The 24,680-nt window shown below is 32.4% G+C and overlaps 1 protein-coding gene across 1 annotated transcript in view; it reads right to left on the reverse strand.

Moving 5' to 3' along the window:
* Positions 1 to 24,680, reverse strand: part of Ptr (patched domain-containing protein) — a 31,621-nt gene that overhangs the window by 1,856 nt on the left and 5,085 nt on the right. The window contains exons 2-10 of the mRNA XM_089698593.1: positions 5,239 to 5,515; positions 4,817 to 5,034; positions 4,171 to 4,349; positions 2,142 to 2,485; positions 1,554 to 1,754; positions 1,217 to 1,354; positions 819 to 1,132; positions 350 to 562; positions 54 to 263 (exon numbers count right to left, since the gene is read on the reverse strand). Of these exons, the coding sequence (XP_089554719.1) occupies positions 54 to 263; positions 350 to 562; positions 819 to 1,132; positions 1,217 to 1,354; positions 1,554 to 1,754; positions 2,142 to 2,485; positions 4,171 to 4,349; positions 4,817 to 5,034; positions 5,239 to 5,515 (2,094 nt within the window). The remainder of the gene's footprint in view (positions 1 to 53; positions 264 to 349; positions 563 to 818; positions 1,133 to 1,216; positions 1,355 to 1,553; positions 1,755 to 2,141; positions 2,486 to 4,170; positions 4,350 to 4,816; positions 5,035 to 5,238; positions 5,516 to 24,680) is intronic.

Genomic DNA, 24,680 nt, shown 5'->3' on the forward strand with positions numbered 1-24,680 from the left:
ATATTGATATGATCCAATATTTGAATTAAAAATAAAATACCATCACACTATACCTGATCAAAAAATACGAAGTATGGATGGAAAACAGAAACGTTAAGTGGTGATTGTGCAACAACTTCTCTGAGTGCCTTTACCATTTCTTTTTCATGATTAGTTCCACTTATGTTGATAGCTTGAACTAAAAATCGGGAAGCAATTATATTTTCTCCGGTTTCATCAAACTTCACATCCAAAGAAAATGGATTAGCTGGGAAAAGCCAAAGCTGAAAAAAGAAAAAGATTTGTTAACGTTTACGCCAAAGAATATCTACTAACTAATTATTGTGAATAAATTCAAATCGGAACTTACCTCTTTAAGGTTCTTAATGAAATCTGTTTCTGAATCTATAGAAATGTTTAGATAGTCATTATTTCTCTCAACGTAGTCGACGAAGGTTCGTAACCAAGATTCAGTGTATAGAGAGTTCGATATATACGACGTATTTTCTAGATTTTTCGTTAGAGTTTCTACTTCATCCTGAACTTTTGGGTCCGAGTAATTGTGTCTGCCGCTAATAATAACCTGATGACAAAAAGTAATCAGTCAAGATTATAATATGAATTACAGAGATGTTTTTATTAAAGACTAGCGGTCCGCCCCGGCTTCGCCCGTGGTACATATATTTACGTTTTCTCTACATAAGAACCATCCTCGTACTTCAAGGAATATAATAAAGAAAGAATTATCGAAATCGGTTCAGCCGTTCTCGAGTTATGCGCTTACCAACACATTTTGCGGTTCATTTTTATATATAAGATTATTTTATACACAATTTTACCTGAATTCGATAGGGAAATTCTCTATAGTAAAGGTCTTCACGATCAAAGAATTCCACAGAGTAAGAATCAATTTTCGACAGTTTTCTTCGTTCCAAACCTTCCTTGAGATTTGTTACTCCATAACCAGCTCCAGCAAGGTATGCAAGAAATACTACGATAACTACTGCTTTTATAAAGTTGTTATTGAGCAAATCGGCCATGGTAGTTTTGAAGAAAGACATGATGCAGTGTTCCTTGTTGTCAATAGGGTTATCTGGATCTGCTTGATCAATACCACCGCTGCAGAATATTCGATAAAGCCAGGATCTTTCTTCTGAAAACAAAGTAGATTTCATTGATTGGTATTTAATCGACTGTGAATTGTAAGTATAATATATTTCTTTATATTTTTTCTTACCTTTTCGCGCTCTAGACTCTGGTAGCACTTTAAGCCAAGTGATTGTGTGTCGGTTCTGTTTTTCTCTATATCCAGACACAGCGACGCAACCAGCAAAGAATGTTAAATGCCACACAAATGTAAAACATACCGCCAATCCTGCAAAAAAATGTTTTGACTATATTTTCACCTTTTGAATTTAATTCAGGGGTATAACGCATGGCGAAAACTAAAATGTTGTTGCCCGATGTCGACGTTGCCGATGTTTACATTTAAAAATTAACTTTCCAGGATCATTCTTAATCAAGTAGGTAGCTCAATGAATTTTTACCACTACTACCACACATACTCAACATACCTGAATACATGCAGAAGATTTGCACAGACGGGAAGGGCGAGAATATACCAATGAAGAATGATAACATATCCGTCACCGAAGTGATGGTTATAGAGACAGCGGCTTCCGACAGCATGATTGCCATGCGTTCCGGTACGGGGAGCCGCGGCGACGTCCTCCGCCACGCCGCTAGCATTACGAAAGTGTCGTCGATGCCGATGCCTGCAATCAGAGTTAAATTACTATGGTATTTTACTAATTTTTTATGTTCATATGCTATGAAATATCAGGCAAATAAAGGTTTGGGTTTTTACGTGTATTTCCTCTGAGATCTTTTCCATTATTTAAAATATACAGTAGGTAAGCAAGCTCCTTTGTAGAGGAACAAATATCACTTAATTTATTACAATTATTAACATATTAACATAAAGTATTAACTTTATCACATAGGTTTTACGTCTTTCATTACTTATATCTATTATATCTTACTAAATGTCTATTTTGACTAGATATTAACATTGAAAGCATTTGCTACAACCGAATTGGACAAAACTTTACATTCATCCATTCAAAACAACATTTAAAGATAAAAAAAATCATAAAACTTACCAATCATAAGAAAAGGTGCGGCCAAATTGATTCCTATAAACGATATCCCTAAATAAATAGCACAGCCGAACGCAGCTGCGGTTGCCATCACCGCCGAGATGTTACCCAGCAAACCGAGCCAGGGCTTTGATCTGACCCAGTCACCCATCATACAAGTAACAATAGAAAATATCCCCATCAGTATGAAGGTGGAGCTAAAAAACGGTATAACGGTCCTCGTATTCTTTTCGAGTTCGTGATCGAGTGTTCGTGACGCGAATCTCGCGACTGAAATGTGTTTAAATCGCCCCGTGTCCTCTGCCACACCTACAGCATCTAAAAACGCGTCTTCCCAGGCTGCACCTCTGGAAATGTAAGGAAAAATAATGAGAAATACGGTTTAAGGTAATGGAATGTCTACACTTAATTATTTCATATGATTGTATTATGTAGCGCGCTCATCTCTGTTACTACTGCAACGATTTCAATAATTCTTTCACCGTTGGATATATGTGTGATCCATGAGCTCTATGCTATGGGCTATTTATCATAGGCTATGTAAATACCACGGCCAAAGCTAGACTAATACATGATAATAAATCTATACATATCTATAACAATATTCACTTCAGCTATTTGTAGTTTGTCATAATATATATTAATTATCGTAATTAAGTAATCGTTATGTAAAAAAAAATTAAAATCTTTTTAAATAAATTTGTATTAAGTATTTTCATTGCATTAAGAAACTTATATCCATCTTACAGCAAACAACAAAACCAAACTACAAAAAGTATTGCAAGTTTTATCAGAAAATCTGAACCTTTCTATTCGTATTCTCGAAACATTACATAGTGTTTAGTATTCGAAACGACTTTTCAAACCGTGTCAAGATCGAAACTTATTATTTAACTTCAGTTGTTTCTTGTTTACTAAATCTAACTCTATTGAAATTGAAAACAAGTCATAAAAATGAATGTGTACGCTACACCGAACACAATACCCAACAAAGGTGACTTTAGAAATGCTGAAATATGTTTCCTACAATTGTGCACATAATGATTTCCTTATTTTGTAAACTAAGTCTATTTTGTGTTTTTTTTCTTCAGTATAAGCCACAGTATATAAGCTTATTTTTGATGCATACAAAAACATACTAATGAGAAAAGCCATCGAAGTTTATATACGTTATAATTAATCAGCCTTGAAAATTCAATTTTTTTTATACGCGTAGCTGTTAATTTGTAAATTGGCATTGAAATATTATAATATCATTCACTTTAGAATACAGGTGCGGCTTGTGGTCTGTCATTCCTTCTACAATGTGAAGGTATTATATCACTTAGACCGACCTCATTAATTATTAATTAGTTAAGTATGTCCTTCTATAAGACAAGATCCGTACCATTTTCATAGATAATATTTTTGACGAACCGTAATACTTGCCAAAAGTTAATAGAGATAGGGAACTCAACGAAAACATAGCTATTGCTGATTTATTATTATTCACTTTTAAGAAGAAGTAACGTAGGATAATGAACAAGTACCTTTTTTTTTTTTTTTTTATTATCAGAAACAATAAGGTTTACAAACATAAGTGTACAGTTGTGACTTAAAAAACCACTGAGGTTTATAGTGATGTTCGTATTTATATAATGACAATTTCGGTTTAACTGTTTAACAATTTTTATAAGTGAAGACTATATAATGTTTACATAGTATGAAGACACATTTTATAACTTTAATATACATAACTATAATTGGGCTATATAATATTGCTTGAGTTTACGTTTGATATTTATTTCATTAATACTATTTCTTAGTTTAATATCCATCCCACCTACAGACCGATAGTAATTACAATTGGGCTAATTTGCATTGGAGAAAGGAACAGTAAAAAAACTTGCAGAATTTATGTACGTAGGGGCCTTGTAGCCTACACCAAAAAGCATTTATGGTGTAGGCTACAAGGCCTACACCATAAATGCTTAATTATATTATATTATATACCTAATTATATTTATATGTGAGTACATAAGGATATCCTTACCGTTGTTCCTGCAGTTTGGTGTCAGTCCTCACGAACCAGACGAGCTGCACGGCGGGGACGGACACGATGGTGTCGTCCACTATCTTCGAACCGCCGAAGTATACGGGAAAAGCGTGAGCCTCCCACGTCACGGGGTTGAACATTATGGGAAACGTGAGGTTCAATTCGCCTCGCTCCACCTGTAATATAGAAAGTACATACATGTTACTATAATTCTACAAAGCTTTCAAAACGACTAACTATGTACCTATGCGTTTGTTTTTGCTACAATCCTGAATAGATTTTTTCTGGTGGTTATTTATACTATAATAATATTATAAAGCTGAAGAATTTGTTTGTTTGTTTGAACACGCTTAGGTATCTCGGGAACTACTGGTCCGATTTGAAAAATTGTAATTCAGTGTTAGATAGCCCATTTATCGACGAAGGCTTATAGGCTATATTATATCATCTCGCTAAGACCAACAGGAGCGGAGCACTGCGGATAAAACCACGGCTAGTAACTTATAAATGACTACACAACTATATTGTTCTTATACCTAATTATCCGGATGAGATAAGTAGGGATATCGTGTTTGAATACCATAGAATTTGAGGGTATAATTTTTTAATTAAAACGTTTTCGAGGGTAGTTTGATACACGTACCTCTCCTATAATTTTGTCCAAGTTCAGTATATCGTTGACGAAGCACTGTCCCTCCCAGCGCGCGCACTCCTCCCTGTAGGTGAACGTCTCTCCGGTCGGCATGGTGACGGTCACATTTTGCACCAAGTCGTCTAATTCTCTTAGCTCTTTCCATACTTCTGTTCGTAGCATGTTAGTATCGTTGTCCTTTGATACGATGATCACGCGACCGAATCTACCTGAAAGTAAGGAATTAAAATATTAATGAAAATATGAATGAAAACTGAAACTTTTATGTAAGTTTATTAGGTATACCTACTTGATTAGGTAACTATAATCAATAACGTAACGTTCATTGTTTTATTCTTAGGGTTTATAAAAATAGGTGATTCTTGATTAAAATAGTAGTTATCATCATAACGTAACTAGTGAGTAATATTTACCTGGTCGTGTTATCCTGCCAACATTGAACCTATGCGAATAGTTAACTTTGAAATATTCCTCAACTATACGTCTTTCTAACTTTCCTTGCCCACTGACTGGCGAGAAAAGGTATTCTGGGTCCATTTCATAGTAAACGCGCTGGTATCCAGTGATCATCAATAGGGTAAGAAGCACCGGGATGATGATGAAGTAGCCCGGCTGTTTGCCGACCACCAGGCCGAGTTTGTAGAACGATCGATTTAGTACATCGTCGACGAATGTTAATTTGCAGCCCATCTGAAACAAAACATTTAAGTTTAATTTTCATTGATGAATGAATAATACCTAGATAACTTTTCCGTTCACTCAGATATGGACAAATTGCTTTTTGTTTTTTGTTCTGAGTATTTATAGCAATTATAACAAATTAGATAGGTAAATAGTCGGAAAACTATTAGATCAACACTTAAAAGAATAATTATCACGAGATGCACGAGAAATTCTTCAGTATTAACGGATTTTTCTTATAACGTACCTACTCATAACACTTTTTGCTAAAAATGTAAAAAAGATGTATGATATCGGTTTCATGCTACGCGACCAACCATAGCCGTGCTCTTATAAAAAATCAGGAAATTGGTGCAAGGAATACCTAAACATTTTTCGTACATTCGTCGATGAATATAACAGACCCCTTAATATTATAAATTGAAGGAGTTATTTTGGTTAGATATTATATCCTTAGCAAAACTGTACTTAAGTAATCTAGAATATTATAAAAATAAGTTAAAATAGTGTCTTATAATTAGGGGATTCCCGGCAGGTGTGTTCTCCCTATTTGATAGTTAAATATAAACAAATATTAGTTATAAAGAGGTAAGCTTTGATTTTTTATCAAAGAATTGTGTGTATTTTTAATGTTTCGATTTATTACAGCAGCTGCTCTACCGATCTTTAAAATTATTTAACCTCTACGAAAGCTCCGCATCTTTTTCGAGTAATATTTGGTTACTTATATATATTTTTTTTGAAGTAACGGAATAATTCGATTAAAGCCCGGATAAGCCATTAGTATTTAGTACCTACCTAATAATATATCAGGTTTATTTGTTTACTTGAAGATATTAGAAGCAAGTGTCCGTGGTAAGCGTGTCCTCGTTTCGTAATGAAAAACTGGTTGTCAATGTTTCACGTGTTCCACAGTCCACTACTCGTTTTGTTTTGCGTATTTGGTTCTTGTAACAACTAACAAGACAATTAGATACAATATAATTATTTTTTTAGTTTGAAAACGAACGTAAGGTTTCGTAACACAATAATTATTTAATTAGGTAACGTAACGGCACCAGTCTTGTACAGATTAAGGAAAAAATTGAAGTTTTTTGCATATTTCTCGTAGGTTTTTTAACTTTATTGGATATTGTTAAGTTATACCTTTAGTTCAATGTTAGTTTAACGTAACCAATGTTAGAAAAAAGATTACAATGCATAAATAATGAAGTTATTTATAAATAAAAAAACCACTTTTTTGCACCAGTGATGGACAGTGAAAATCTAATGATGGACACCCAGTTTTGGACAACATCCAGTTATGAACACCCATTTATGGACTGTACCTAATATTTTTTCTCCAGTTATTTACACTTGGACACTTATAGTTCATCAATAGAATCTTGAAAATGATGATTGGAATATAATAAATCGGGGATGTATTTATAAAAAATAGTACTTATTAATTATTTTGCATAGTTATAATATTTAAAACAGTCTTAATTTCCATTTTCTAGGCAAAAATTGGACAAATGCATCGTTAAATACGAGTTATGTCCGTTAAGAAACACCAATATGGGTTTTTTTTTCTCAATAAGTCAGGGATGAAAAATATAACTAAAAAAAGTACTGCCATTCCATCCATTTTGGGACTTCTTCTTCTTCTTCATATCACTCTCGTCAGAGCGAACGTGGTCAACATGAGGTTTGGGGGGGTAGATGTTACCCGCTTCACGATATTCCGCCATATCTCTCTGTTTCCTGGCATTCCGCTACACTCGTGAAGTGAATCGCCAATCTGAATCCGCCAACAGCCTTAATTTGATCGGTCCATCGATATGGATTCCAAATTGTAGCACGAGGCAAAAAGCTTTTTTTAAACTGTTGTCAAGATGGTGTGGATGAAATTTAAGCGTGTGTGCTATATGGTGGTGGAATTTAGCAGCAGACAGCGATCCAAACAGTTCATCAGAGAACTCTCTATGATAGATACGTTACAATACGCATAAGTATGCGACTTCTCTACGCAGTAATAGAGAATGAAGCCGAGAACGAGTCGCACAGCACATAATGACCCATTGTTCTAAAATATATTCTTCATGGGTAGATATATATTATGTTGTTGGACCCATTAGTGTAATTTTAACAAAAAATGTCAATGTCCATTATAGGAACCAAAGCAAATCCAGTCATGGACAATTGTTGTACAATATTGGAACCCTTTGTTTGAAATCGTCGTGATAGGTATATTATTAATCAGAATGAAAAGACAATACAGAAAAGGGCATGTAATTAATACCTTTAAAAAAAGTTTATTTTCGACATATGTCCATAAATGGATATATCCATAGAATTAAATCCAGTTATGGACACTGAAGAATTTTATTTAAGCAACATAACCTATCATGATACTAAATCGTGTAATATTTCATACAATTAACTACTATAAATAAAAGTAATATCAAATTTTGCTAACATTTATAAAAAAAATTTTATAACCAAAATTGTGTCCTCACTTCCTTAAGGATTTCCTTAGTAAAAACGGATTTCTTCGAAACGAGTCGCAGCATCTAAACATAACGTTCTGCCATCTTCAAACATTTTGGCCGAATAAGATGAAGTGTCGTATTTTGATAGCTTATGAACCAAACTTTTATTTTAAGTATTGCCAAATTATATAACGTTAATTTTGGTCTTAATATTTAAATTTAATATTTATTTTGTCCATTACTGGATGCTTGTCCACCACTGGTGCCGTTACCTTACCTACTTACCGCTAATCCTACCCCTATAGCATTGATGCGGAATAAAGCTTAAAATATAGGTTACTGTTTACTATGTCACCGAGCAATAATTTAGTAGACCGGGAGATACTGACACAAAATTTCGAGTCATTTGTAACAAGGATGGCGGTTCTACAGGGGTCTTAGTACGCAATGACAAAAAGAAAAATGATGGTGTGAACGCTGGTACCGGTGTCTTAGTCGCGTGGGCGTTTGTCGAACTCGTCGGAAAAATAGCGAAAGTCAAACGATTTGTAACACAAAAATTTTAGAATTTACCGATAGCCCATAAAAAAGTAGTAGGCGGTAGTGTCATGCCATACTTTTCCGGTGTGACTTACAGCCCGCCATACCGACGCGAATGTGTTGATTTAAATAAAACAATCATTCAACCATTTGTACCAGGCTAACTTTTGCACAGGTAACTATCGTCGTGCAGCCATTTACGAAAATCGCCATGCCATACTTTTCGGACGATTCCAAATGGTCGCCATACCGCCGAAAATCTGCAAAAAATTTTTATTTCGCCAAACTTTTTGTACCAGTATTGCATTTGGATTTTTGGAGAGTATTTGATAAAATGTGACCATTATTATATTTGCCATACTTCTAGTAGGGGGAAAAAGTGCTGTTATACTTGAAAACTTAATTTATTATTAATTTATATAAGTGAGGATTTCCAACACTTAGATCTTTGAAATTTTGTATTTATATTTGTTGATCCTCAAACTTACAGGAAAAATAAGTGCCATACTGTTACAAATCGTTTGACTTTCGCTATTTTCCGACGAGTTCGACTAACGCTCACGCGACTAAGCCGCCGGTACCAGCGTTCACGCCATCGTTTTTCTTTTTGTCATTGCGTACTAAGACCCCTGTAGAACCGCCATCCTGTTACAAATGACTCGAAATTTTGTGTCAGTATCTCCCGGTCTATAGTTATTAGTTCCGGAAATTGCTTTCTGTGAACAATCATAATCATAAAAACGAGTCTTTTTATTAATATTATAATAATGATGTTAAGTACCTATATTATATTTCTCTTAATCTGTACTTGTAAAATAATGTCAAGCTCGAAACTAACAAGTAATATTTTAATCAGATATTGATACTTTTTACTCATAGGTATAGTTAATAATATGATCTTCATCATATTGTTTTCATTGAGCAATATTATAGTCTTATAAACATTATAGTACTTATAAATGTAAATTCTCAATATTATAAATAAAGGTACTTAAGTGAAATAATTCAGAGCAAGTAGTTTTGACCTTAAGGCTGCAGTCTAGCAAAATTGCGTTTTCAACAAGTTATTTGACAATTTTTTCCCGGCTAATGAAATGATAAACTGAATTTTTTTTTCTTGTTTATCAATTAGTGTTATATACGCAATGCGCGTGAATTTTTTCACATTTATAAAGTTACTTTATGTTACCTTAATCAGGCCTTCAAGATAAGTCTCTTTCCCCCAAAGACATTTCGAGCTAAGTTTGTGCACTCACTACGTTGCAACCGATTACAATTTACACAATCTGATCAGCGCATTATTATCCTTATATAGTCGTTATTAAAAACTGCTGAATACATTTGCCGAAAAACTTATGATTTTCTTAATTAGAACGTTATAAATTCATTAAATTTCCCAATTTTTGCCTTACAAAATCTATTGATAAATACTGCTAAAAGTTATTTTTTCCATTAATTTATTCGAGTTGGTTGAAGACCAATGAGTATTAATCCTTTAAAAAAATTTTTTTTAGAATTTTGATAATTCTTTAAATATTAAAAAAATATTTAAAATAATTAGGAAAAATCCTAGCGAATTTCTAGTCGCGCTCCTTGTGCCGGAGCGTTCTGACGTGTGCTCTACGCTCGATTTTCCTTCATACCGAAGTGAAAGTTGCTCTACTTCATTAAATTAAATATTTTTGTTAATTGATTATTTTTATCTTAGTTTTGTGCAAATATTCGTATTTTTAAACATTTGATTTCGATATGGAAAATAAACGAAAAAAATACGCGTGTAACTACACTAGAAAAAAAATTATCTTCGAACATAAAGTTAATGAAACCAAATAGATTGCAAAGGTGATTGGCAACAATTTCTTTATTTTACGGGGTGTCAGTAAAGGGATGTATATTTCTTTAAAACTAAAGTAAGCTCATAAATTTTCTTATAATATAATTTTTTTGAAGTTCCAAAAATGTTTATTTTTCGTTTGAGAAATAAGAAATATAATATAAACTTGTATTGAGAACTTGAACTTGAGGTGTTTTAATTTTTTCTTCTAGTCATTTTCAACGTAGCGGCATGTTGTTTGATTATTAATTTTGTAACTTAAATACAGGATGTTGGTTTTATATTCTGATCTTACAGACGCGCTGACAAATTTAGTCCGCCATTTCTAGTTTAGTCTACCAACTCTAAGTACCAATATTAAAACGAATGGATTATCATCACATCATCAAAACTCAGATGTAATGGAAGATCACAATAACATAGAAAATTCAGTGGGTGTTGAGAACTAAACAAACAGAAGTAACAGAGACGCGAAGAATAAAAAAAGAGGACGAAAACGATAATTCGTTGATGCTTTCCCTTTTCGACGTATTGTTAGGGTACATCACCAATCTGCAAAAAACAAAACTGATGATTCCCAATTGCTGATTAAAAATGAAAAACAAATAATCGACAACAGTGGTGAAAATTTGCTGATCACAATGAAACATCCTTCAGTGGTAGCAGATTTACTCATTTAAAATGTATCGGTGAACAGCGTAAAGGAGAGGAGGACAGAAAAACATTATGAATGTGGATGGTGGATTGTATACAGGGTGTAATCGATAAGTATGTGCAGGTGATTATGACGTTATTATTGCAGGTATCAAAAAACTTAAAACTGATATCGAAATTACTTTACCTAATGAGCAAAATGACAATAATAACTTTTTAAAAGTATAACGAGAAATATCTAAAAAATTTACTTTATACACTCCCATATCAAAAAGGGAAAATGGGACTAGTAGAAGTTAAATGTCTAATTCCGGCAAAAGACATGAATGCGGAAGATGCGGTTAAAAAAATTTAATATTTGAAATACAATGCAAAAAATAACACTTTTGTCATAGATAAGAATCATGACTATTTTTTCCAAATTCAGGGACAACTAAACGTTGCAGAAGCAGAAGTCTGCTTATTTGCTGTTTGGACTGGAGTGAATCATTCGTTAAAAATAGAATATATAAAAAAGTATGTAACGTTTAGGCAAAATAAAATGATGGACCATTATCAAGATTTTACATAAATTGCCTACTGTCAGAATTGATTGATTCGAGACTTCAGCATTCGATGCCCATCAAGGACCCATCCTATATCATTCAAGCGATTGAAAAAAAAGAGATAAATCCAGTGCAACCGATAAAGCATCAGAATGCTAGCAAAAGATTTATTAGGTTTATCAATATAAATCTATATATTATACATAATATAATAAATCTGTAGAAGACGCGAAGACTGACATCCGCGCGGACGGAGTCGCGGGCGGAAGCTAGTCAGAAATAAATATCTTTTGTTTTCATTTGCGTATTTTTCTATTTTATAATTTTTTAACACAAACATTACATTTTTTTTATTATATACAAAATTTGTTTATCCGTTTTATTAGTTAAACTGAACAACTTTCACTAAGAAACTTAGGTCGAAAAAAATGTACAGAGTTATGCATTTTGTATGGAAAGCTTATTTTTTTTATATTTCGTCCAAATTTCTTTATAAAAGTTGATCAGTTATATAAACATGAAGTTGAAGATATCAATAGAAAGTATTCGCAAATTTTGTGTACTGATAAAAAAAATCACCCGGTGTAATTTTCACGAAAATTGTTTCAAATTGTCATTTTTGGTACTTATTACGAATATTAAATTATACGAATGATTTAATTTTTAAAAATTAAGTGGAGCAACTTTCCCTTAGTACATTTGTATTATTTACATATAGGATGACAGGATGCATTTGTTTGCACTACTAGACCAAGCCCTTAACGATTATTGTTTGCCTTGACTCAAAATTGTTAATTTAATTTTACCGTTTTATTTTATACAGATTTTAAAAATTATTGTGATGTCTACTGGAGTTGTTAAAATTCATAGTTTTTATAAAACAATCGATTGTCTAGATAGACTATAGAGTATAGACGACCATCCATATCCATAAATAATTGAGATTTAAATATGAATGGCTCCATAAAATGTTCACGTAATTTGAATTTTTCTCGGTAGATGTAAGAATACCTATATATTCTATGGTAGAAGCGATATTCCGAATCGGTGGTAGTTTAAAAAATAAACTATTCATAAATAAGAATATTCATATAAAAAAAAATAAACTATAAAAGTTTACATGGAAAAAAAAATTTAGTTTGAGTTTTAATTCCATCAAAGCAAACTAACAAACCGCATACATAGGATCCGATCCACTATAAATGCAAATGTATTACAATGAATAGAAACTTATTACAGTAAAATTACACATTGTGTTATGTCACGTACACTTTTATTGAGCTATTAAATTTAACAAAGCGTAGAGCAATGAGAAAACTCAATTTAAAATGCCTAGACTAATATTTATACCCTACTAAATAAGTTAAGCTTTTAATAATTAATAGTACCTATGTAATGTTAACTTACAAAAAAAAATTAACTTTAAAAATCCTAGACACAAAATATGAAACAAGTTGCGTATTAAAACGATTTTCCTACAAAACAATCTATACATATAATAAATCTGTAGAAGGGTCAATTCTGTACATTGAAAATATTGAAAAAATAAATAGCAGGGGGTGTTACTGGATCGATACAAAACCCAAATATGTGATTAAAAAAATTTTTGTCTGTCTGTCTGTCTGTCTGTCTGTCTGTATGTAAAGACATCACGTGAAAACTAACGGTTCGATTTCGATGAAACTTGGTATAATTATACCTTATTATCCTGGGCGTAAAATAGGATACTTTTTATCCTGGAAAAATACGTAGAAAAAAAATTAATTTTAATTTTTCAGTTTTATCCATAGACATTGTTCTGTAGAACCGCGAACACACGTTGCGTAGGTATTATTAGTAGGCCTAGCCGTATTTGGGTCCAATAGATATTTATAAGATGTCATTGTCAGAGTTACTCAAAATGGAGAAATAAACCACCCATGCCAAGACTGACATCCGCGCGGACGGAGTCGCGGGCGGAAGCTAGTCACATCATAATCTCATCAAAAGATCAACCACTCGAAGAAAGGAACAAGAAACATGTCCGGGATTTCATACAAATTTATAGACTGCAAAATTCTTCAACGATGTATAAAAAACAATGATTGCAAATAGATGTAGAGCACGTCGGTACGCAATTATGAAACTTGCGTGCCCGACATCTTAATGAAGACCTTGCTCATTATATCTTTAATCTTAATGATTAGACAGTAATTATGAACTTTTGGAGATTTCTAATAAAAAAATATAAGCATTTAATAGTTAGACTGATTTAGCAGATAAACCTATTTTGTTACCCGTTTAACTTGGATACTTTCTTTCTTTTTATTGTCTGTATATTATTTTGAATTATTTTCGTGTATTAAAAGTTTTAAGTGATTTATTTCGTTTGAATAGTCGTGGTCAGTGAATTATGAAGAATATTTTTTAAAGTATTAAATGATTGTTTTAAAGCAATATCCAGCCAACGTAGAACATATTATAACTACTCATCACTCAAATACTTTTTTAAATGCTGTAGTATCTTGAGTCGTTCGATTTAACTTTCAGGATTCACAGGGCTTAGTAACAAATGTTAATGTATTTGAAGTTGTCTGAATAAATCTTTTCTAATTAATATTCAGTCCTTCGTATTATAATGCTATCGCCATTATATTATGTAAAACATAGAAATGTTAAACTCTTGAATAGCACGTGCATAAGTTCAAGTTTAGATGACGAGGGTCGCAACAATAGATGGTAGATATGACGTGAGTAATATTGAAACAATAGTTGGTGTAAAACCGCGACAATATATTGTGTTTGGTGGTTTTTTAACGATAGCAATTCGCAGGATTGCTTATTGTGTGACTGACTAAAGGGGTGCGGTAAACGGTTCTTGTTAAATGATCTACGTTGAACCATTCATGACACTTATTATGAACGTAGGTGCATGATACTTATATATTGTAGTTTATGGGTATCATTTAAGCTATCACCAATTTAATTAGTTTTGTGTTTCTTAACATAATAGGGTAAAGGGTTTGTCCTCAAAATAGTAGATCTGTTTATTACTCTAAGTTATTAATATTTATAATAAAGATTTTAAATAAAATGGAAATAAGAACATTATAATGATTGCTTAAACTGTGTTTGCTAGGAAAATGAAAGCACACACCATTTTCCTTAGCCGAGCCACGTCCACACTGACCGCGTTGCTTCGCTCGCTCTATGATAACATGACTTTATAAATTCACTGTATTATTATCATTACAAAATGTAAATTTTAAATTAAGATCTTATCTTCTATAATAAAAAGTCAGATGTCAGTTTTAACTATTTAGAAACAGAGGCTATATAATATTAATTACTAAATTAAACGATGTTTCGAGGCGTTTCTATGATTGCTATGTTTTACTCGCGTGGAATTCCTTGACCGACAGAGGCCTTTCACTATAGTACGTATAAAATAAGTATCATATTGTAGTATTTTATTTATTTAACTCTAAATAACATTGGCCCTAATTTCATTTACATTGAACACGAATTCAATATATCGAACTAGTGGTCCGCCCCGGCTTCGCCCGTGGTACATATTTCGCAATAAAAAGTAGCCTATGTCCTTTCTCGGGTATCAAAATATCTCCATACCAAATTTCATGCAAATTGGTTCAGTAGTTTAGGCGTGATTGAGTAACAGACAGACAGACAGAGTTACTTTCGCATTTATAATATTAGTATGGATGAATAACATATGATTTAAATTTATTTATATATTTAAATATGGTGTAATTATATTTTTAGATATCATAAAGTCTATCTACGTCGATTTGGTCAAATTTTAAGTTTATAACAAGAAATTGTTTGAAAAAAATATTTAGAAAAGAAAATTAATACTTTGATTATAATAATATAGGAATTGTATCGATAGATTATAGATTATTCTAGATGAATCTTCCACACAGACGTAACGACAACCTATGTATGGGAACTGCCTTCCTATATAGAACCGTTAGATCATGATTGTGTCACACCTCATCTCAGTGCAATGTTATAAATGTTTTGTACAAAGTAACAATTATAATAATTATAATTTAAGATAAAATTTAATGACATAAACTCTTCCAAAACAATTAACCTCGGCTGCCTTCAACAATTACAGTTCCATGATTATCACGATTTAATGCAATTGTAATTTTTAGCTACTTAGTATGATAGTGTAGGTACAATTTTCCGAAGATTTTCCTGTCTACTAGAGAGCTTTTATGGTCGATCATTGTAATGCGTTTGATGCCATATTAAACGCGACCTCGTTATTTTATTACTAGGCGTTTCCATTTATAACTCGCCTGTACACTTATTAATTGTCCTTTAAAGTTTGTTCCAATATGATTTGTTTACAATTACGCTATCGTAAGTCTATGTTTGTGAAAGTAAACACAAGGGGTCAGTGACTCACGTGCGGAATGGGTGGTTTATTGAGTTGAAGACATAATGACAGCTCATTGATGATTATACGCAAGTATAATCTTGTGAACGGAATCAGCGGTTAATATTTTTTCTATAATACCATTTATGTGATCGTCTTGGAGCAAATAACTGTATTTTAACAAAGAGCTCTCTAGACGTTTTTCTCTTTTTACACGTTTCGCCGAGGCTAAGTCCTGTTAAAGGTTTTCAACAAACAATGGCTGTTAATAATTTTGTATGAATTATTATTAATATTATTTTATTATATGTGTGTATTATTAATTTATGTCGGCTATTCATTATCATCTTATTGTTAAGCCGTCAGTCAAATGAATCATTAAAACGTTTGCGTCTTTAATGCAATGCATGTTGATTTAAAATCGCGATGTTCATAGAGTTTCCTTAAATAAATCACGCCAATTATCTGGGCGGGATTTTATTAAAACAATGAATTAGAAACTTTCGCTTTTTACACGCAAAATGAGTGTGTTTTTAGAGAGCGCATCTTTACCTGCTTTACCCTGCTTGTCCCAGTTCACAACGATTGTTATTGACAAGAAAATCGAGATTCGCGGAACTAATAGAGCTCCTACTATTTATAATCAGCATAGAATAGGAAATTATGTGAAATTACATTACATACACATAATTCTCATGGGTTATATAAGGTATCTCATTACGATTGTATTTCATTTACGGCTTGATGTAAATATGTCGAACTCTGTGTAAGAAATTAAGTCTGTTAGTATGAAAAATCTTCACAGATGTTTCTTTCTGCTAAAGTTATTCATTGCATGATCCTCTAGGACTTATAGAATGTATAGTTTTAACCACATAAAAACATACAGCAAGATCGTGAAATGAAGTATGTAAAACTACACACATCTTTCTGACCCGAGTCGCATTTTGCTACGATAAGAGGAAAATCGTTAAATAAATTCTCAATGTTTGACTTTGTATTCGAAATCAATACCTGTAAATAAACAGCGAAAACTTATCTAATTAATCGTTGACCGAGAGTGACTCACTGATTTGCAAGACATCCTTGACATAGGTCGTTCTGTGTTTAAACTTGAACTAACGACAATTTCGTAATGATTATAAGGTACTGGGCAATAAATAGCATAAAATTGTTAAGGAGTTTCTAGATACGGTGCTAAGGTTACACGCATTTGCGTGATTGTAATCGCTGATGTGTGGCTAATTTAAATCTGCAGCTGATTTGGTATCTTGGCACGTAAAAATCCGCTAGTTGCGTGTCTTACGCAGTATTGGTCATGTTTTGATTTGTTGTTCATTACACGTGCGTATGAGTCCTTGGAAAGGGTTTCATGGACAACATTTTCCACTGAAGCATAATATGAGTCCTTGGAAAGTCTGTCATGGAGAACATTTTCTACTGAAGCAATCATTATTCTTTAAATAAAACAAATGTTTGTTTTCAAAGATCTTTCTATGGTTTCTTCTAAGCTCTATCGTTTCTGGTCCAAAATTAAACCTGAAATTTAAAGTATTCATTCATGTTGGTGAAAACTAAGACTTATTTACTATACAAAAGTAAATAAGTACAAAAAACTTAAAATCGCTGGAAAGGAACCGGCTGATTTGATTCATTGGAGCATAAGACGATTTCTAACTCTTCTCTATTTATTTATAAAAACTTGGTAAACCTATAGATAAATAACGCAAATGTTCGTTTTCTCCGCTATAACATGGCATTGACAAAGTTTTAGTACCTATCTTTACTTAAGGCACAAAATACATAATAGTAGCAAAACGCTACAGAACGGACACTCTCCGCCTTCCGCCAAAATTAAACTTACCTCACCCCGCGCGATCGTGATTAAAATAGGCCATATTTTTCTGCAAGGACGATACGTACGGATGTATTTCATCAGAAAAACGCGATTTTTTTTTACGCTAGTCACAAATGTGCCAACCATAAAACGTTAACACACACATTTGCAGTCTCTACAGTGTGACTGTCAAAACGATAATTTTGTATGGAGTGTCCGGGGTGTGCTTAAGGCCTATTTATTATTTGATATCAAACAAATTTACAGATAATTTATAATCACGGTTTTCTATCTAAGTCACAGGAAACTGAACCCACTATAGATAGGTATACCTTAGGTATATGATTAGTGTAAAACAAACATCCTTAAATGTATTTAACTAAAGGATACTTTGTACATTCATTACTAATTTACACAAAAGATAACGGTTAGGTCAAGTAAACTTGCTTTTGTAAATAAAAGGATATTGTATAAAGTATTATTAGTAATAAAGAGTAACCTCCGTTTATTTCTATAAAAATATTAATAGTAATCGTGTAATCGTATAAACCCAATATTCCTACGATTACTATCAATATCAGCTTATAAACTGATGTTTTGAAACATCACTAATATATGTGTGGCGTATCTATAGATGATTAGGTATGTATGACTCTATATTTTAGATGTAGGACTTCATAATATGTATAAGGACTAGGTATCTACATATCTATTAAAATATATAACAATTAGTGTTTATGTAGTTGTGTGAAAATCCATTCATGAAATCTATAGATAATATAGAAATTTCAATTTATAACATATCATTTTTCATAATAATTTTAATATTAAGGCATGCCGCTTTAAGATAAATATACCTTAATTAATTCTCAATTAAAAAAGTTGCAACACTAACATTCTATGAGACAGACGCGTTGATTTAGTTGCCACCTGCCAGCATGTATATAACATTGACATGTATTGTATAACTGCATTTTTAAAATACTTTACCCATATTCAAAAAGAAACGGTAAATCTATTTCAAACATTGAGTAATATTACCAAAAATGGGCAGGAAATTATCGCAATCTTGACTCATTACATTGTCGTAATTCGCCATTTACCATTCATCATCACCATTAATCCAATGCTAAGTAATACTTAACGAAATAATACTTTGTATATCTTATAACCTACTTATAGATTCACATTATCTTCTTTTGAATAACAAATATAATTTAATATTAAAATCAGCTTTGGATATGTTGCTAAATGTTTATCATCACACTAATATGCGAAATTTGAAAGTTTGTTTTTTTTTTATTTCAGTTACACAATCGCGCTCTACAATATTGTATTCTAATTGCTACTATAAAAGTTTCCATTTTACAAATTCACACATACCATTGATGTTTGTTGACTTAGTATTTTCCTTAATCATCACAAACTCCTAAATCCTTTCCAGTCAGGTTTCCGACCAGGTCACAGCACTACTACTGCACTGATTAAAATTACAGACGATATTCGCCGAGGTTTCGACAACAGGGAGCTTACAATACTCACACTGCTAGATCTGAGCAACGCTTTCAATAGTGTCGATCATGATGTATTGTTAGCTATACTACGCTCTCTTAATTTATCTGCCTCGGCCATAGACTGGGTACATAGTTACTTGGAGGGACGTCGACAGCGTGTGCTGATCGAGGAGCTTTCTTCGACATGGTGCAATGTCTCTGCTGGCGTTCCTCAGGGTGGCGTGTTATCTCCCCTCCTTTTTTCCATTTTCATCAACACAATCTCCACTAATATTGTATCATCCTACCACATGTATGCGGACGATTTCCAGTTATATAAACATGCCTCTCTTCTCGAACTACCTGAAGCGATTTTACAAGTTAATAGGGATCTTGCAACTATTGTCAAGTGGTGCAAGAACTATGGTTTAACAGTTAATCCAACAAAAACTAAAGCTATTATATTCGGAAGTAGGCAATTAGTCTCAAAAATTGACTGGACCAATTTACCTAATGTTATCGTTGATGATGTTCTTGTCCCTTATTCCACTCAGGTTAAAAATTTAGGCTTGACGCTTGATCAAACCTTTTCTTGGGACGAGCAAATCAAACAAGTGCAAAAAAGGGTATTTTCATCTGCATTTTCGTTACGGCGCTTACGGAACTTTCTTCCAATCTCTACCAAAATTACGTTGGCACAATCTCTTCTCCTTCCTCTCCTCGATTTTTCCGATTCCTGTTATCCTGATATTTATGAATATCAACTGGACACCCTTGAGAAGCTTCAAAATTTCTGCATAAGATTCATTTACGGTTTACGCAAGTTTGACCATGTTTCAGAGTTCAGGAAAAGGTTAAACTGGCTTCCTATTCGTTATCGCCGGGATACTCACGTGCTTCATCTCTTATACTGTATACTATTTAGCCCTAAGACTCCGCCGTACTTAAAAGATAAATTCAATTATTTAAGTTCTAACCATTCTATCTCGCTTCGATCTACTAATCTGTTATTATTAAGTACTCCTATCCGTAGTTCTAACTTTTTTAATAATTCCTACACAGTGCGCGCTATTCAGCTGTGGAATGCGTTACCTGAAAATATCAGACGTGCACAATCACTCTCCTCCTTTAAAAAGCTACTTAAAGACTATTACCTATCCCAACAGTAGCTTCTTCAATTTTCTGTTACTACATATTCTTTTTTTTTCCCTTGCTTTCCTGTTTGCCTTCTGAAGCCAATCATTGTTTTATTCATTATATTTATTTGAGTTTTATTTTTCTTTTATTTAGTATGTGTATGTATAGGTATATATGTGTATTTGTATATATATATATTATATTTAATATTATATGTATTTGTAGTATTGTATCTATGATATTGTATTTGTTTATTTTTATGTAGGTGTATGTTTATATAATTATATATTTATTTTTGTTGTTCTTGCATTAATACTTTGTTTGTATTTTTGCACTATCCCATAATCTTCTTGCATTTCCTCTCCCGCCAGGTTGCCTGGTAGAGATTGCTGTTTAGCAATAAGGCCGCCTTTTGGGCAAATTATGCTTTTGTATTTCTACTTCTTTTTGCATACTATTGTTTTCTCATATTTTGTTCAATAAAGAATTATAAATAAATAAATAAATAAATGTTTGTCACAATATATCTCCATTGTTTAGCGATGATGGATTTTCACACGATAACCTCTTTCACTGTTAACCTTCACTTAAACTTCATTCTTTCTTAAATATTTACTTAGCATTATACATACATGTACATTTGCGTCATATGGGAGAGTTGTTGATTTCTAAATTATTTTCTGCACTCGCCCCATATAATATGGAGTTTTGCCTTGACAACAACAATGTTGTGATATTATTTTGACGCAGTAATAACCCAATTAGATATTATACCGTCAAAGTTTGGGAGAAACGGAAGTATGGCAATAACGTGCCTCACCAATAGAAGGAAGAAGGCCGTCTCCAAGGCTGGTTGATGTTAAGGCAAATGTGAGGTTGAACCGAGGCTGCCAAGCTTTCCTCATACATGCTTCCTTCCATCTAATGATTATGTAGTTCAAATACTAATTGCTTCAATTATTTATATGTGACACAGGATAAAATAAACAATGCTTTCAAGGCATGTTGTAAGGATATAGGTATACTTATTGTCATATGAAAGTACCGCACGATAAAAGAGAATGCTTAGTTATGACAGCATAGTTTTTATAAATCCTTGCAATAAAGCCAAAATAACTTTTGTAATACTAATACATGTTGCATTAATTTATGGATGGTTTCGAAAACATGACTGAAATCGAAAGAGACTTTAAAGTTGGATGGACTATATAAAATATTATAATAAACAAGTTCTAGATATAAAACACAGAAACCGATTTAATTCGCGAAGAAAGTGAAGCATCTGACAGACTTTCTTTTATATAATTTATTTTTGTTTAATATAACGGTATAAATTTAATGGACTGGCTTTGTCCTTTTACAGAATATCTGCTTCAAGGCAGTGAAAGTAAATTTCCGTCTTGTTTGACCTGCGACCGATTACGTATTTAAGACAACTTTAAACCAATTACAGTATCTACTATACACCTACTAAAGTTGTTGTTCGCGATGTTATACATATACCTAATATATAACATACACTATCGAAAATGTCGTTAGTTAAAAACGTAAAGAATTAATGAATAGGTATATATAGGAATGGATATCTTCACCATCCCGGGGTATGTAGGATACACAAGTAAAAACCCTAAAACATATATAACAACAAATTTTGTTAAGCTATGAACAAAGCTATGTACATAAATGAAGTGAAACAGCTAAATTAAATACTGTTTCCGACTATATGTTTTTAAGTTTGTCACAAGACCGTAATTACATATAAGAAGGAAGAGTAATACCATAGTGAATGTAGTAATAAGTAAGCGATACGTGTATCTTGCATAAAGAGGAAGCTAACGGCATTGAAACAGGACTGGTAAAACCTATCATTTACAGACCAATAGAAGTCTTCCTTAATTTCTTCATCTGTTTCAAAAGGTTACAATGTTTATCAATCTTAGCGAAAACATTACACGCTCACTAATAAGGGTTAAACATTTTTGGATCTATACATTCTACTGTATCTGTATCACACATTAATTTATCTTCTAAGCGGAATATAAATCAAATACTTGAAGGATTAAGGGGATCTTTCAAACTGCTTTATTCTTAGTTCAATTAATGAAGAGCTTTACAAAATGTAAAAGCTAGCCTATCAGTATTTTTAAAGGCTAAATATAATGAAAGGTTAAATTTATTCAGCTTTCAATGTTATTGAAGTTGGCTGCAATCTGTTCTTGTAACTTGTAAGTTGACTTGTAATCGTCTTATCTCTAACATTAATTGAAGTAACTAACAAGTAATCGGCCTACTTTTGCCAATCATTCGTCATTATTCAATTGTGACATTTTATTAGGGATGTAATCATTTTTAAGTGACTGAGTTTTTTCAATGCCGCGCCTACGCTTTTGGTATGATTGTAATGAATGAAATTATCGAACATAAAGTACATTAATGTGCAGTATTAGTCAATATGGACAGGTGAACGTCTCTAGAATCATTTTCCTCGTTCATTTCAATGCAGAGAAGTATCTTGAAGAAAATGAAAACATTTTCACGCACGCATAGCTATGCGAGTGGCTGCGCTCGGTGCATTGAGTTTCTGTTCCGAATAAGTATCTATTTTGTGTCTCGATTTACATTATAAACAACAGTAAATGGTGTTATTTTATAACACAGGTTATAGGAAAGAACCTCGATTTTTTTTAATAATATATTTATAGGTATTCTTATGTTGTTGTAAAAAAATCAGCTCAAGAATTGTTACTTATGTAACGTAAAAATGTTTTTATGAACGCTAAAATAATATAAATTGTACATATAAATAAAAGGAAATCATTTATATTTTATAAATTTGAGCATTTATAGGTAATTTCGATAAATCGGAATCCGATCGGCCATTGCAATTTATATGTATACATTCCGTGCAATTATGGCATTAACAAAAACAATATGAATTACGCACTTAGCTCGTAAGGAGGAGTAGATATTAATAAGAGTCACTTTCTAAGTAATTTATTTTTTCCTTAGCTATTAAGCGCAAGGGGTAATGGCCAGTCGTGTCGCAAGGCGGTGCTGCAACGCGCTGACGTAACGTGGACTCGATTGGTTATTCCTCACTTATGTGGGGAAATAGATGAATTGTATAATTTTGACTCATAACTTGATATGTGCAAAAACAACGAAGTATTCGCATTTAAGAAGAAAAGGAGGCAATAGAAATTGGAGCAATTCAACTGCACATATTCAATGTGACAATTTCTACGCACGGTGCCATAATTGTAACTTATAACTTTTTAAAAGTATTCTACGCTAATATTGGTCCAAGTCCTAAAATAACTAGATTCCCTGAAAATTTTCAGACGTAAATAGATGAAGCTAGAGCTAAACGCAAGTCTAATTCAAGGACTTATAAAAGTAGGTAAAGTACCAACTGCATCTTCTGTTTTTCTCTATCTTCATTGCCTAATGCTATGCGTAAACATATTCGTGATAGCTGTACAATTTTCTTTCACAATCTTTTAAACCTTAATGGAGCCATAAACGTTGAGTATACAAAATTTTATGTCTAATTTTGTCCCACGGAGATATTTCACAATCCGGTGTTGTATTTCGCGCCATAATTGAGGAGATTAGGGAAATGTACGATCTAAATTCATAAAGATTTTATGTAAAGTGATATAAAAACGTATGGAGAAAAATATGATGGGAATTTTTGGTTTTTATCGAGTTTGTCCTATTATAATAATAATACTACTATTTAAATATATTATGTATAACCAAATGTTATAAATGTCGAATTTAATGGTAAATAAATACCTATCATAAAGTAATTTTTCATTGTTATTATTATGTATAAAAGTAATGAAATGGTTTTAAGAATGAAGAGATATCAACTGGCACTTATTGACAACGTTTTCCAATACCTAGATTACAAAGCAAGAAGGAAAAACAAATGAATGAACAAAGATGGGTACAGAGAAACTTACAATTATTGAGAACTAAACAATGCCTCTAAAATACATACTACATATAACAATACTCATATATATATCATATTATGAGTTATTATATATTGAGACTTCCAACAATACATAATTTTAACTTATTACTCAGTAACGGATACTGACATGCATTTTAACCCACAACTCAACCAAATCATTTAAATTTAAAAGTCGTTAAATTTATTAAAGTTTTTGGCTGAAAGTGTAATTTTCTCATATTTGATATTTTTTAAGTATGTCACTTTTATAATTAACTAGCTGAGCTTCGCGGTTTCACCCACGTGGGACCTGGT

The sequence above is a fragment of the Colias philodice genome, chromosome 9 (genome assembly GCF_061535455.1).
Source record: "Colias philodice isolate Cphi_HAF_F1 chromosome 9, ilColPhil1 Martin Lab GWU primary, whole genome shotgun sequence".
In the NCBI taxonomy this organism is placed as follows: Eukaryota; Metazoa; Arthropoda; class Insecta; order Lepidoptera; family Pieridae; genus Colias; species Colias philodice.